This window comes from Corvus hawaiiensis, chromosome 7 (genome assembly GCF_020740725.1).
Source record: "Corvus hawaiiensis isolate bCorHaw1 chromosome 7, bCorHaw1.pri.cur, whole genome shotgun sequence".
Classification (NCBI taxonomy): Eukaryota; Metazoa; Chordata; class Aves; order Passeriformes; family Corvidae; genus Corvus; species Corvus hawaiiensis.
The window spans coordinates 4,111,094-4,124,370 of NC_063219.1; the positions used below are offsets into that span (position 1 = coordinate 4,111,094).

The 13,277-nt window shown below is 44.8% G+C and overlaps 1 protein-coding gene across 4 annotated transcripts in view; it reads left to right on the forward strand.

Annotated features, from left to right (window-relative positions):
* ERBB4 (erb-b2 receptor tyrosine kinase 4) overlaps window positions 1–13,277 on the forward strand; it is a 577,667-nt gene that overhangs the window by 301,122 nt on the left and 263,268 nt on the right. For all 4 annotated transcript variants that reach the window (XM_048309078.1, XM_048309080.1, XM_048309077.1 and 1 more), the window contains exon 3: window positions 1,547–1,733. In XM_048309078.1, the coding sequence (XP_048165035.1) occupies window positions 1,547–1,733 (187 nt within the window). The remainder of the gene's footprint in view (window positions 1–1,546; window positions 1,734–13,277) is intronic.

The window sequence follows — 13,277 nt, forward strand, 5'->3', positions numbered from 1 at the left end:
TTTTATAAGCCTAATTAAAAGGCTCGTGCACACTTAAATGTGAAATCACGTCAAAGCGCTGAACCAGCAAAGCAAGATCCTGTCCTTGGTGCTGCAAATCCATTGTTGCCTTTCTTTATTAATGATACAGACACGACACATTGGATTCTCTGCCTGCTGTTGCTTGTCGGGTTGTTTTTATTACATTATCGACTGGAGTCCCCGTCATGTTGGTTATAGTCTGGGCACGTTACTCTGAGCAGAATTTTTCTTTCAGTGTTTTGTTTAAGGTATTGACTTTGCCAAAGGGAAGGAAAAAGTGCGTGCAGCCACTTAAGCACACAAGTAGTGGTATCAATTTCTGTCCATTAAATATGCACACGCACTCAAACACACGCCTGTACAGGGGTTGTTGCAGGCATTAGGTTAGGTGAGCTTTGAGAAACAGACTCAAGAGACCCTCTCCAACATGGAGATCCTGTTTCCAGGATCTGGCCAGGAGCATCCTTCAGCCTGTGTCAAGTCCTGCTGAGGATGGTGGGGTCGCTGTGAGTGTTGAAATGACATTTTTCACAGGCATTTGCGTATTTCTAGGCCATTCCTTTCAATTCCTTAGAATGAACTTTATTTTCTAAGGGAGCATATTTCTCTGGTTTTGGGTGTTCAGTACTTTTTTTTCCTAACAACATCTTAGTTCTGTTAATCTTTTGGACTTTGAAAAACTTTTTCTAGTTATTGGGTTTTGGCTTTTTTTTTTGCCCTTTCCAGCCCAGGCAATCAATTCCTGAATATGAGCAGGAGGGTTATTGAGCAGTTCATCTAAAGCCAATGAAGATTTCAGCCAACTCAAAGCTGCAGCAATCATTTTACTAAAAGTTTGGATAGCAGTTCTGATCGAAGACCTGGATATATGGGCATGGATGGTTCCAGCACTTCCAGATGAAACTCTGAGATGAATCTTTGCAAATGTTCAGTGATCAGTTCCATTTGAAAGTACACAAAATGAGTGTTAATACATACATGTGTTGTCTTTATTTCCTCTTCCAAACTGGCCCCCCATCTCCCATCTGTTCCTGTTTGATGGTGAGCTCTTCCAGAGGTGTTTTCCATGTTGTGTCCCTTCAGTCCCACCCTGAAATACGCTGTACAACACACAGTTACTTGCAGACAGACAGTCTCATCTGAACTGTGGCATTGCCACAGTGGATTCTGTTCATGTACTGCAGAGGCCCTTGACCTGCTCTCTGCTTTGAGTTGTGCAAAGTCATCCCTTTGTGAATCCTTAGCACCTTACAGTGAATTTTCTGTTTGAGTTTCAATAAACTGATAAAAATGGCTACCTCTTTGTTTTTTACCTTTTAAACAACTATTTCTAGTAAACTCACTAAAATTAAAACAGGAATGGGCTTGAAATCATTAAGTTGAAACAGAATTTGTTTTCCAAACGTGGTTTGGTTTTTTTGTCTTGGGTAGCGGCATCTTGTCCTACAGCATCCACTGTCTGGAAGACTCAGGACCATTAAAAATGGACCATATCTGATGTGTTTGTTTAATTTCTGCCTTCCAGTCTATCCGAGAAGTCACGGGCTATGTGTTGGTGGCTTTGAACCAGTTTGAATACCTGCCCCTGGAGAACCTGCGCATCGTTCGTGGGACCAAGCTCTACGAGGAGCGATATGCTCTGGCCATTTTCCTTAACTACAGGAAGGATGGGAACTTTGGACTCAGGGAACTTGGGCTGAGGAACCTGACGGGTAAGTGAAACTTGGAAATGTGGTGGATTAGTTGCAAGAAAACAAATGAGCTTGTTGAGTATTTCCCCACTGCCCTCAGACACTTGCATTGTGCAGGAGACTGGGGTACTACAAGAGCCTGGCAGTTGTGTGTTCTCTGAGGTGTTTGTTGGTACATCATTATGGTTTTGGTTCACAAAAGTGCTTCTCCATAATGATCAAGGACTGCCCATGAGAGTCATGGCAAGAGCGTATTTGAAACAAAAATAGTTGTTGAAAGGATATGTGAACTTTCTTCTGTGTGTTGATATCGTGAGCATGTTGGTTTCCTTGTGATCCTTGATTATTTCATGTGTGTTTCTTCAGGTGCTGGGTATTTTCTGCCAAGTTACCTTAGCTTTAGCATCCCTGTGCCTCTGTATCTTTGGTTTATTTAATTTTAGAAATCCCTTTTCTAAGCAAAAATAGTTCATTACATATAGTGAGAAAGGTGCTTTTTTATTTGAGCCAAAAATGTAAGCAAAGTCCACAGCCTTATGTTTACCTGTAAATTCAGGGCTGGATCATGCTGTGGTATAGATCAACAATTCATTTCCTCCATCTGAGGATCCAGTCAGTGGTTTGGGAGATTAAAACTTGCTAAATATCAATGGACTGTAACTTAATAAATAGCAGGCAGTGGCTCTTTTTAGGGAGTTCACTGGAAGTATTTTATTTATACCTGGTTCCTCATCAACTATGATAATTTCTACCCTAAATGTTGGTAATTTTGATGTGGCCTTGTATCTGCTAGTGGCTGAAAGCTGACTGAAAATCACTGACCTGAGCTGGCTGTAGATGTTAAACCTCAGTATGGAGAGGTGGGAACCTTCTGAACTATATTTAGGCACCGTTCCCTCTCTGCTTTTTTTGTCTCTCAGCATTTAGAGTAGCTTACAGTTCCCTGTTCAGCCTCACCAGGCTGAAAAGCAAGGCTTTCAAAAACAGGAGGGAAAAGAAGGCCTGAAATATTTTACAAAATAAACCAGTTTTGGATGACTCTGATTAAGCTCTTTTCTCTGGTCATATTTTTGACAATTTTCTTTACTGAGACCATCATGCCAGTATCAGAGTGCTTCCCAAAGGTCTCTAAATCCCTGTCATCTACTACTCTTCACTCTGTCACTGCCATAATCCAATTTCCTCCTCTTTTGTTCCCATATTTCTTCCCACCTTTCTGATGCAGGGAGCTGTGACTGTCTATGCCTTCACATCATACAGAGCCACAGCATCGGGTGATAACAGCATTATCTCTTTCTTTGTATATGTTTTCTGGTCTTTGAGTCTCAGAATGCCCTCTAAAGACACTAGGCTGGGTGAAACTGAGACAGAGAGGTGAGGTGAGGCCAAGGCCCAAAAATGATGGAAATCTTTCTTCTTGGGTCTGAGGTGGTTCTGCCAGGAGGTGAGAGTTGTACTCTGAGGGCTCATTTGGCCATGGCTTTGCTGCTCAGTAGGGTAAAAAAACTTATCTCGTAGGCTTCTGCTCAAATTTTCTTCTTCAACCAGCTTCCCTGTGCTAATTGGCAGTTCCTCAGACTCCAGAGATGCCTTCTGGGAGCTGCTGTGACGTGACAGACACAGCACCAAGACTGCCCAGCAAGTAGTTTCATTTTCTTTTTAAGTGTCTTAAAAAAACCTGTCTTAGCTCAGCCCGTGAATCTCTCCCAATATGAGATCATCACAGCCACTTCTTCTGATTTAGGTGTTTACAAGGGCCTCTGATGGGATTATTTGACTCGAAATGAATTGTTGTGTTCTGGAAGAAAAGTGCCCTAATAACACTAGCTTGTCTCCGTGGAGCACTTAAAATAGCTTCTGGGTGCTGAATGTGAGCCAGTGTGTGCTTGAAAATACTCTTAGTGTTTTCTAGATAACATGCCAGGGCCTCATGAGTCTCTCCAGCAGCTGTTCTTTGACCATTCTGTGCACTGGTTAAGATGCATTGGGCTATTTTAACCCACAACCTGACTCTTGTTGCGCTTGCTTTTCCCAGAGCATATTCATACTTCATTAATTTTCCTGACACATCCTTAGCACTAGTAGCTGCATAAAAATAACTGGTGGATGTGGGAGTTGGTGATGTTGCGAGGCTGTGATGGATCAGCTGTATCTGAACCTATTCTTTAAAAGGTTTACCCCAGAAACCACCGGTGGGCTGTGAAACTGAAGAATAAGCAGCCCCCATGAGCTTGCATTCTTCAAGTCCACTGCAGATTTCAAGAGACTGGCTTTGAATCATGCATCTCTTCCACCTGAGTAAAATATAACATGGCTTCTGACTTGCATGTGAAGAATTGTCATTCCAGGGCTTATGCCTTGTTCATGGAGGTTTGGGAAATTCTGTTCTTATTTGTGCAGTGCTGGATGATAGGCTCCTGAGGGTATTTCTGCCTAGTACCGCACAATCTACAAACACAAGCCCTACTCCCTGTGTTAAATAAATGAGGAAGCTGCTCTCACCTGCAGATTCTCCTCACACACAGAGTTTCAACCTCCTGTGCTGTACCACTGCAGTATTTTCTGTGTTGTTAACAGCTGTGTTTTTATTGCCAGATATGTCTATCAAGTTTTCATATTTAAATGTAACTTTAAATGCTTGAATTTCCTCCCTTGCACTATAAAAAAATGACAGCTGTGAAGGCAGTTAGTTTTATCTCACACAGAAAACATGATCCAATTCTCACTCATGATGTCTGTCAAACCACAAGGGAGTTTTTTTTGTATAGCTCAGCCCAAGACTATGTCCTAAAATTCATGTGACAGTTGCAAAAAATCTTAGCTATAAAAATCCTGTTCTCGCTTGTTATAAAAACTTAGTCAATGGTTCCACAAACGTGTCAAAACCGAGCTGACACTGAGCTAATGAAGTGGCTGCTGCCATCTCAGCTGGACTCATCTCAGTGTGCAGATCCAGCTGCCAAGTAACCTCACAGTGAAAAGGAGGGTTTGACATCCTGGGTGTATTATTCAGCCTGAGATGAGCAGAGTAAGTGGTGCTGAGGGAGAAGGTGTGCCAGCTTCTTCCAGTCATTGCCCAGGAGCCACTGTGGATCACCAGGCAGTCAGCCTCAGCCTAGCCAGTGAAAGGGCACCATCAGTGCTCACATTTGGAGCACTCCAAACAGAGAGGGAACCTAAATGCTTCATCTCACTACAGCATTTGTCTGCCTGGGTGGGGAAAGAGGGATAACTCACAAGTGCCAGAACCATTTAGGAAGTATCCCATATTTTCCTCTGTGACTATGAATAAGAAAGATCTACAGAAAATTATGTGTCTTTGAGCAGTGACAACCTCATCTTCCCTGCTGGCCTTGGGGATAGCAGCTTCCATGCATCCCTTGAATTATTGAATATATTAGAATGAAGTGGACTTAGCATTGATAAGTTCAGTAACACAAAAAAGAAACAAACCCACAGCAAAATATTTAGGAGTTTTCTTTGTTTGTTTTTCAGGAATGCAGGTGAATGATCAATTAAGATAACTGAGGTTCAAGCGAGAAATGGATATTGCAGCTTAAAGGATTTGATCAGTGATAGCCAAACAAAGAAAACCTAATTTGATGAGCAGGACAATCATAAAGAAAGGACCATTTGCACAGGTGTAGAAAGTAAATTTTGTAAAATTGTAAATTCCCCCTTCAACAGATTCTTGTAATTGATTTTATATTTTTAAATTCTTCATTAAATTTGTTTTTTATTTTTCTGCAGAGCAAAATTTTCATGTTCAATGGTTATTTTTATAATGTTTTCAGTATTTTTTTTTCTCCCACAGAAAATCGAAAATGCTAAAGAATACTTTGGAGTGGCATCACTCCTTAAAAAGGTTGCTTTTCAAGCAGTTTTTTGTCTTTTTTTCCTTAACAAGCTCATTTACTGTAATTCTACTGCAGCTCAGGTTGGAGGGAAGGGCACAGGAGGAGTCAAGTTTTGTTCACTGCGCATTTTTTGGACCTAAAATTCTTTTGGAAATCGTGCTTGGATGTCTGCGCAGGACCCGAGCGATGGCACATCAGGCATTTTTGCGGCAGGGCCACCCCGTTTTTCCTGCCTTGATCACAAAGGCTGTGCCAGCGAGACCGTTCCTTGGAGCACATGCAGGAGCCAGTGCCGAGTTCCTGGCGCCCAGGGGTGCCTGTGTGTGACACTCGCCGGCTATCTGTGGCACATTCCCACATTCCTTAATCGCCGCGGCGGATTCGCGGGATGAGCTGGGAAGGAAGCGATGTGTAACTTGCCTCAGGCTGGCTGTGCAACAGGTGGGCGAGGCATCGCATCTGTAACCTCGGAGAGGGTTGCTAGGATACACGGAGGCGTGAGGAATTGCTTTAAAAATCCCTGCGGTCCCGTTGCGTGCCGGGCTGCCGCAGGAGTTCTCTGTAGGAGAAGCCGCAGCGGCTCTGGGACTGCCCAGGCGGGCTCCTCTCCTGTATCCTTGGAGCTGCCCTGCCCACAGAGGCATGGCTATCCCAGCACAGCTTTGTGGCTAGGAGAAACCTAGATCTCCAGTGGGTAGGAGAAAAGGGAGGAACACCTCCTTTCCCGAGGGAAGTACGGTTGTGGAGGATTCTCTGTGTGGTGCCACGGGCCTGGGGGACGTGCAAAGGACCGCCCCTGAGTTCCCCTTGCTCACCCTGTCCCTGTGGAGAGAAGGAAGGAGGCTTGTGGCTGCCCCCAGGGTCAGAAATGCAAGCGTGCCTGCTAGAGCATGTCTGTCTTCTCTCCCCCTGTTAGACTCTTTCCCGGGAAAAAAAATCATCCCGTTCCAGCTGCTGCTCTCTTCAGACATCACAGGTGTGATTTGACAGCCGGGAGAGCCCGGAGACCCATCCCTGGTGGCAGTGGGAGCACGGGCTCGGGCTGCTCCCTGCCACTTGGCATCAATGCCTGGGAATGCTTCCAGGCTCTCCTCAGCTGCAGATGCCGCCCTCAGGAATCCCAGATAAGGGACCTGCAGGCTGAGGAGCCTCCAGCTGGCAGAAAATTGCTCACAGGTCTTAGCAAGGCAAAAAACTGTGTTTTATACAGCCAGAAATAAATACTGATTTTGAGCCTTGTGAGATTTATATTTATGAGTGTATTTTGTCCAGTAACAAGGGTGGGACATTGGTTTTTAAATTTCAGCATGGCAAGGATTTCGCACAGTGTCTCTGAAGGGTTTGCATATGCTTTTTTCATGCTAAATAGTATAAGTAATGTCTGTGATTCTTTGTAACTCATTGATCAACAAATTATGCTCAGTTTTCTTTATTTCAGAGCACTTCACTGTTTTCAAATCTGTCTGTAGTGTTAGAAATGCGCAACCTTGTTTGGAATGACTATGGCAGGAATTTAAGCAAAAAGCTCATCCAAATAATGATATACTAGTAAATGTTTCTAACTGGAAATTCACAGGATCCCCCATGTGTGCTGGTATTCGCCTGCCCCCAATACTTTCACATGAACTAGGAATCACATCTATTGCAAATGGTGTAAACCAGCTTACTGAAAGCAATACACAGAATTACTGATGTGAGCCTGTAGTGTCAGGCAGCAGGATAACTTCATGTCACACAGCCTCTCCTGCAACAAAACAGGGCTTAAAATCAAGGGGAGGAGAAACCAGGCCAAAAACTTATCTGGTGTAAATTGGCTTACTTGCTTTGACTTCGTAATGAACTGAAATTTAAATTGCCATTTACTTCCTTCAGTGGATAATTTAATTCATACTTTAATTTATAAGTTAACTACTGCCTAACATCCACTTAAGCCCTTTTAAGGATGTTGTGTACAAGGTGCTCTGCCAGGATTAATACCAGCTAATGACAGCTGACTCAGGGCCTGTCTGCACCAGGAGCTCTGGCCAGGGATCCCTGAGCCAGCATCCAGCCTCGCTGGCTTTGGGAATAGTGTTGACCACACCACTTGGGCCCCGTGCTTGGGCTGAATAACCCAGCAGATCCTTCCTGTCTTAACTATGGTCTCTGCAAACAGAAGCATGTTTTCCTGGGCTTTCAGAGTCTTAATTATGTGGCTGCTGGGTAAAGAAGGGTCTGCAGGTAAAGACTTGGGTCTAGAGTAGATGGAGGAAATCCTTCCTAGCCCTGCAGTAATCTCCACATCTGCTGCTTTATTTTGTGACTCATACCACTTCTACAACAGAGCCAATAATGCTTGCCTGCTTTAATTAGACCAATTTTGAGGGTGTAATTGAAAATGCTATTCAGAGGGGATCTGGTGTGATGTGGGATTCAACTTTAACACTGTCAAACATTAGTTTAAATGTCATTAAAAAATGCATCCAGGTATGTTTCCATTGTTACCTGATAATGCCATGTAAAATAATAACACCACTCATTCTATTTTTCCTTGGCAATTTCTCTCTTTCACCTCCCTGCAGTAGTTCTCTCTATCTGTGCATTTTTCAATTATGAAGCAAGAAATTCTCCATGTTCTGAGGTGTGAAACACCCTTTAGTTTTCTGGAAATGTGGGCAATCAAGATAAATCCAGTAATACTGAAGCCTTGTGGTAATGGAGTAGTTTTGCCCGGCTTCCGTGACTCGAGAGCTTCAGCAGCATGGGGATTTCTCTGTCTGCATGCTTTGCAGGGAGTTAAACATCTGAACAGAGTAATCCCTCCAATTCAATCACACGGGTCAGGAATGGGAGGCATTTCAAAATACCCAACTTTGGCAGAGAGATCTGTGCTGAGCTGCACTATAACTTAAGTAAAGTGCAGTAAGCATTACAGTCGGGAAGGCTCGTACAGTTTATAGTGACAGCGCTGCTGAACAAATAGATACCCCAGCTTCCCACCAGCTTGGGAAAGAAAGGAACAACTGGATTGTTCTCCCCAGCCTAGGCTAAGTCTTGACTAGGTGTTTAGAAATTTAAATCCTTGCTGCTCCAGTAGTATATCTTCTTCAGATGAATGAAAGAAGCATTACTTTCAGTGTTTGTTGTTTGGTTTGGCTTTTTAAAATTTTTTATTTTTTTCCCCCTTTCTCTCTGCAGTCTTCTGAATTCATTGATTTTCTCATTTCCTTCTGACAGGCTACAGCTGACAAGGAATTCTGTGCTTTTGTAAAGTAATTAAAGTCTTCTGTTACATGGGGAATGCAATCTATCAGCACTCCTTGGCCAAAGGCAAGTTGCTGAGCAGGATAGTCCAGTTGTCACTGTCCACAGTGGGGACATGAGCTGTGAGCCACTGGTGGGGCAGAGGGACCAGCCTCCAGCCCTGTGGAGCTGCCGACTTCTAGCTCAAAATGGCATGAAACTCTAGGGATCAGGTGTCAATTCAGTGCCTTAACTTAAAGCTCAGCAGAAGCATTTCAGTGACCTTGTACACAGGTCGGGAAAACAGCATATGCTCACAGACCTGGATTTAAACCCAAGTCCAAGAGTGAGCTCCTTTTTCTAGCTTTTCTTGCCAGCCTATAGAAATAATGAGTTTGGGTTTAGGTCACCATTCATTGCAAGAAATCCCACCGAGTTCAAAGAAGGTTGGCTCAGATCCCTAGGTTTACATATTGGAAGTAGTTGGTGTCTCTAGGATATTTTCATGCCTGTTCATTATCATATCATTCACTGCAGTGAGAAATTCCGTAGAAACCCTGTATGGAGGGACTGGAGAGGCCATGAACCAAAAGCTTTCCTTTGCTGCATTTAGCTCCAGGAAAGCCCCTGCAGGCAGGGGAGACAGAGCAGCCCCCAAACACAGCACAGGGGTGAGTGTCACATAGGCTGACAGAGGCAAAGCTCCAGCGCAGCCTGCTTGTTCCTTGGCTGCACACGAGCCTGTTTCCTGCAGTGTCACAAAGTCTCAGCCTGCCTAGCACAGGGACCAGTGTCACCAAAGCCCCCAGTGGGTATTTGCAGCTTGGGTTGGTCTGCAGCGGCCTCGAGATGTGCGGCAGTGCAGGGCTAGCAGTGAGCAGCAGGTCATTAAGAGATTATCTGAAACTGAGTTTGATCACACAAGCTTTGTCCATTGGGATGTGAAAGGGAACCACTGCTGTCATGAGGATGTGTTGGGTGTTAGTCTGTGAAAGAAGTTCCAACCGACTGAACCCCTCTGCAGTGCTGCACTGACAAATCCTGCCTGTAGCGTCCAGGGTGAGGAAAACTCTTGGTAGCTTCCGAATTTGCACAATGTCCCTGGTGGGGGAGCAAGGGGTTTGCTTCTTTCTGTGACTGGGGAAAGTAAAGGGAACTGACAATAACAATTGTCAATTGACTGACAATTGCAATCGACCCTTTGTGACCTGACTCATGTGCTCCCCACTCCCTGCCCCAGGGGAGTGGAGCTGCTGCCCGGGATGCATCCAAGGGCAGCAGCTCCAGGCAGCTGGGTGTGAGCGTGCTCTGTAAACAGGGGAAATACAGGAGGCGTCTGCCCTGCCCCTCTTCAAAGACGCCAAGGCAAACCAGAGATGGGCAGGAAAAGGTAACCTCGAGGGCAAATAGAAAGAGAAAATAGAAAGAGAATAGAAAGAGGAAAATAGACATGCAGCCCTGCAGAAGGGAAATCAGAGTGAACAGAGGTGGGGGAGTGGGGAACAGCCAAGCAGGTGCCCCACGAGGAGCGGTGGAACAGCAGCACTCACCTGGACTGTACCTGCACGGAGGGTGAAGGAGCAGCCAGGCTGTTGGATACAGACCTGCTGGAGTTCTCTGGGACTCCAGACTCCCTAGTCAGTCCCATGTGGCTTCAACCACGGCAGATGAGCTGTGGTTGGTGTGAAGGGCCAGCGTGAGGGAGTCAGAGCTGGAGGCAGGTAATGTGTATGGACATGGAGCTGTCTGGGGGCTGCAGGAGCCTTTTGTGCATCGATAGAAACGTGTCTGCGGGCGTGGAGTGGGGGAACAAAGGTATCAGATGAGGAGAACACGCTGGAGGCCTTTTTCTTTGATGTTTGGAAATCGCTCACGGGGCTGTCTTCTCTGAAACCCCTTTGCCTTGCCTTTTTTTTTCTTCTTTTCTATTTTTTTTTTTTTTTCTCCTTGGTGAAACTTTCATAGATGTACTCTCGTTTCTTTAAGGCTTAGAATTGAAAGCACATCCGTCCATCCAGCCCTCGTACAAACGCTGTGCTCACGTTGGAATTCCTCGGGGAGCTGACTTCTGCTTCTGCCCGTCAGAAATAGCAGAGCCACGTGCTTTGAGTTTGAAACCACGGGTACTCTTGACTCGGCGTGGGGGGGGGGGGGGGGGCAGTACAGAAGGAAGGGCAGCATCAAAGACATCCCTGTCTGCCACGCTGCAGAGAGGAGATTGTAGTATTGCTTTGGGGCTTTTTTTTCTGTTGGTGTTTTTTAACTGGTCAGCTGGACGTGCATTTAGATTGATGCTACAGGTTGTGAAAACTTCGGGTGCTGGTTCCATCACAAGGAAGGTCAGTCCCCTTCCAAAATGACTCTGGGGTCATACCCAAGGGCAGGATGAATTTACGTGGGGAGGTTCAAGATGTTCTTGCCTAAACTGCTGCTCTTACCCTCCAGCCTCATGTGTGTAGACTTCAGTTAGGGCTAGAGGAAGATTCTTAGGGAACTTTTTTAAAAGTGAAAAATGTCTGACAGGGAAGCCTTCTGTGAGAAAGGTGATGAAGTCAGGAGTCTTCATCATCCTGAACACTCCTGACTTCATCAAAGGAATAGTTGGAAAAACAAGGGGGAAAGTGCTGAAAGTGCCAGGCACCACATTTCATTTTAAAATGAAAAGGTATGGCTTATTTAAGAGTTTTTCATGCTTTCTCCTAAGAATTAACTTACATTTTTGATCAAACAAATTATGTTAATTGAACCATAATAGTTGAATCTGTTTTAGACTGAATTTTCTTTTATAAAAGCACACTGGTTCCTTTTTGTTAAGCCAAAGCAACATCAAATAAGTGCACCTGAACTAGTGGTGAGTTTTAGGTCATGATTGAGTTCATTCCCCGGCTTGAGGGCCCAGGCCAAATCCTGCTGAAATTACTCTTTCCTAGCACTGTTCAGGAAGCAGAGTGGATGTGTAGCCCAGGAGATGGCTTTCTCATCGCTGGTGGAGTTAACTGAGTTTCCCTTCCATGAAATAGTCATCTTCCCCCTAATATTCTTTACATACCTCAGCCAGTTAAAGATCCATTATCCTGAGCACAGTATTGCAAACACTAGTAAAAAAAGTAATGCAGAGGTGAGTCAACCATTAATAATAACAAAAAAGTCATAGTGCAGAAAAGGGTAAGGCAAATACAGGGAGGATAAAGGCAAAGCACGCTGTCCCAAATGTGGTCGGTGGGGAAGCTGGGCTGGACACAGCTGAATGTGTCCTAGGCTGTGGAAGGAGCCCACAAGGGCTGATAAAATATTTCCCTTCATGTTGAATCAATAGGTACAAGCTGTGTTTTGGGAGAGTTGGACATTGATTGGCATTGGCAGACATCCAAAGCCTGGAGTATCCATAGCGTGGCTATGTCGTGCCAGTCTCACCAGGACCGAGCAGCAATTAATTGTGTTTTGTTCTGAAATGGTGATACCATGCTCCCTAATTTTTAAATTCCACCCCCACCCCCGATGCCACTCTTCAGCTGGATGTCAAAGCCCCCATTCCACGGGTTGCCTCTGGCTGGTGTTTGCTCACAGTAAGATGCTCTCTGAAGGGCTGATCCAGGTGTACTCTGTAGGGCTGTGGTCAGGTGAAGGTGACAGTCCCAAAACACTTCAACAACAGCCGGACTCAGAGGCTCTCCTGCTTTAGAGAGTGCTGGTCTATCAGTGAGGCTTGATGTCTTAAAAGCAGGCACAGAGCTAAAATACGCACAGGGTGAGGTTGCAAGGGCAGCATCCTCCTCTTTGTGTGTCAAAGAAGAGCTGAGAGGGATATTTTAATGGCTGTGAATGCGTAACAGCTTAATCCCATGGGTTGTGCAGTTAGCCCTGCGCCAGCTCCATAAATCTCACTGCAGCCCCCACCTCATCCAGGAACAAGACTTGTAGATGTTCAGAGCTAGTGGTTTTGATTTAATATTCAGAAGCATTCAGCTTTCCAAATAAAGATAATAGTTTTGCTAGTTGAGAGATTTATTAATATGTTAACATGGCCCTAGTTTTAGCCTTCTATTCCTCCCTTTCTAGAAAAATGTCTTACCACAAACCAGCCTTGAAGTTTGGAAAAGTAATCAAAGCTCTGCTGAGCAAATTTGATGATACTGACAGGTTGAATGAGCTATAACCTCTGCTGGCCTCATTCTGCTCCATTTCCCCTTCAGGCTGATAGCAGTGGCTGGAAGTAAATATTAATCTGCTAATTTACCCTCTAGTATAAACAGAAAAAACTGTTTTGTCAGTGGGCCTATCCAACCTTACTGCTTTGCTTGTGAGGAAGAAGTGGCAGTGCTGCCTGTTTCTCTCCTCAGGGGACTTTCCCTCAGAGATGCATGGAAGGGTTGCTTTCCTCTCTACTTGCGTAGGTGGGTAATTAGAGTCGTAATCTAGGGTTTGAGGATAGCCAACAAAGAAACCTTGCTCGAGTTTAAATAAAATTGCTCCTCAACATGACTTG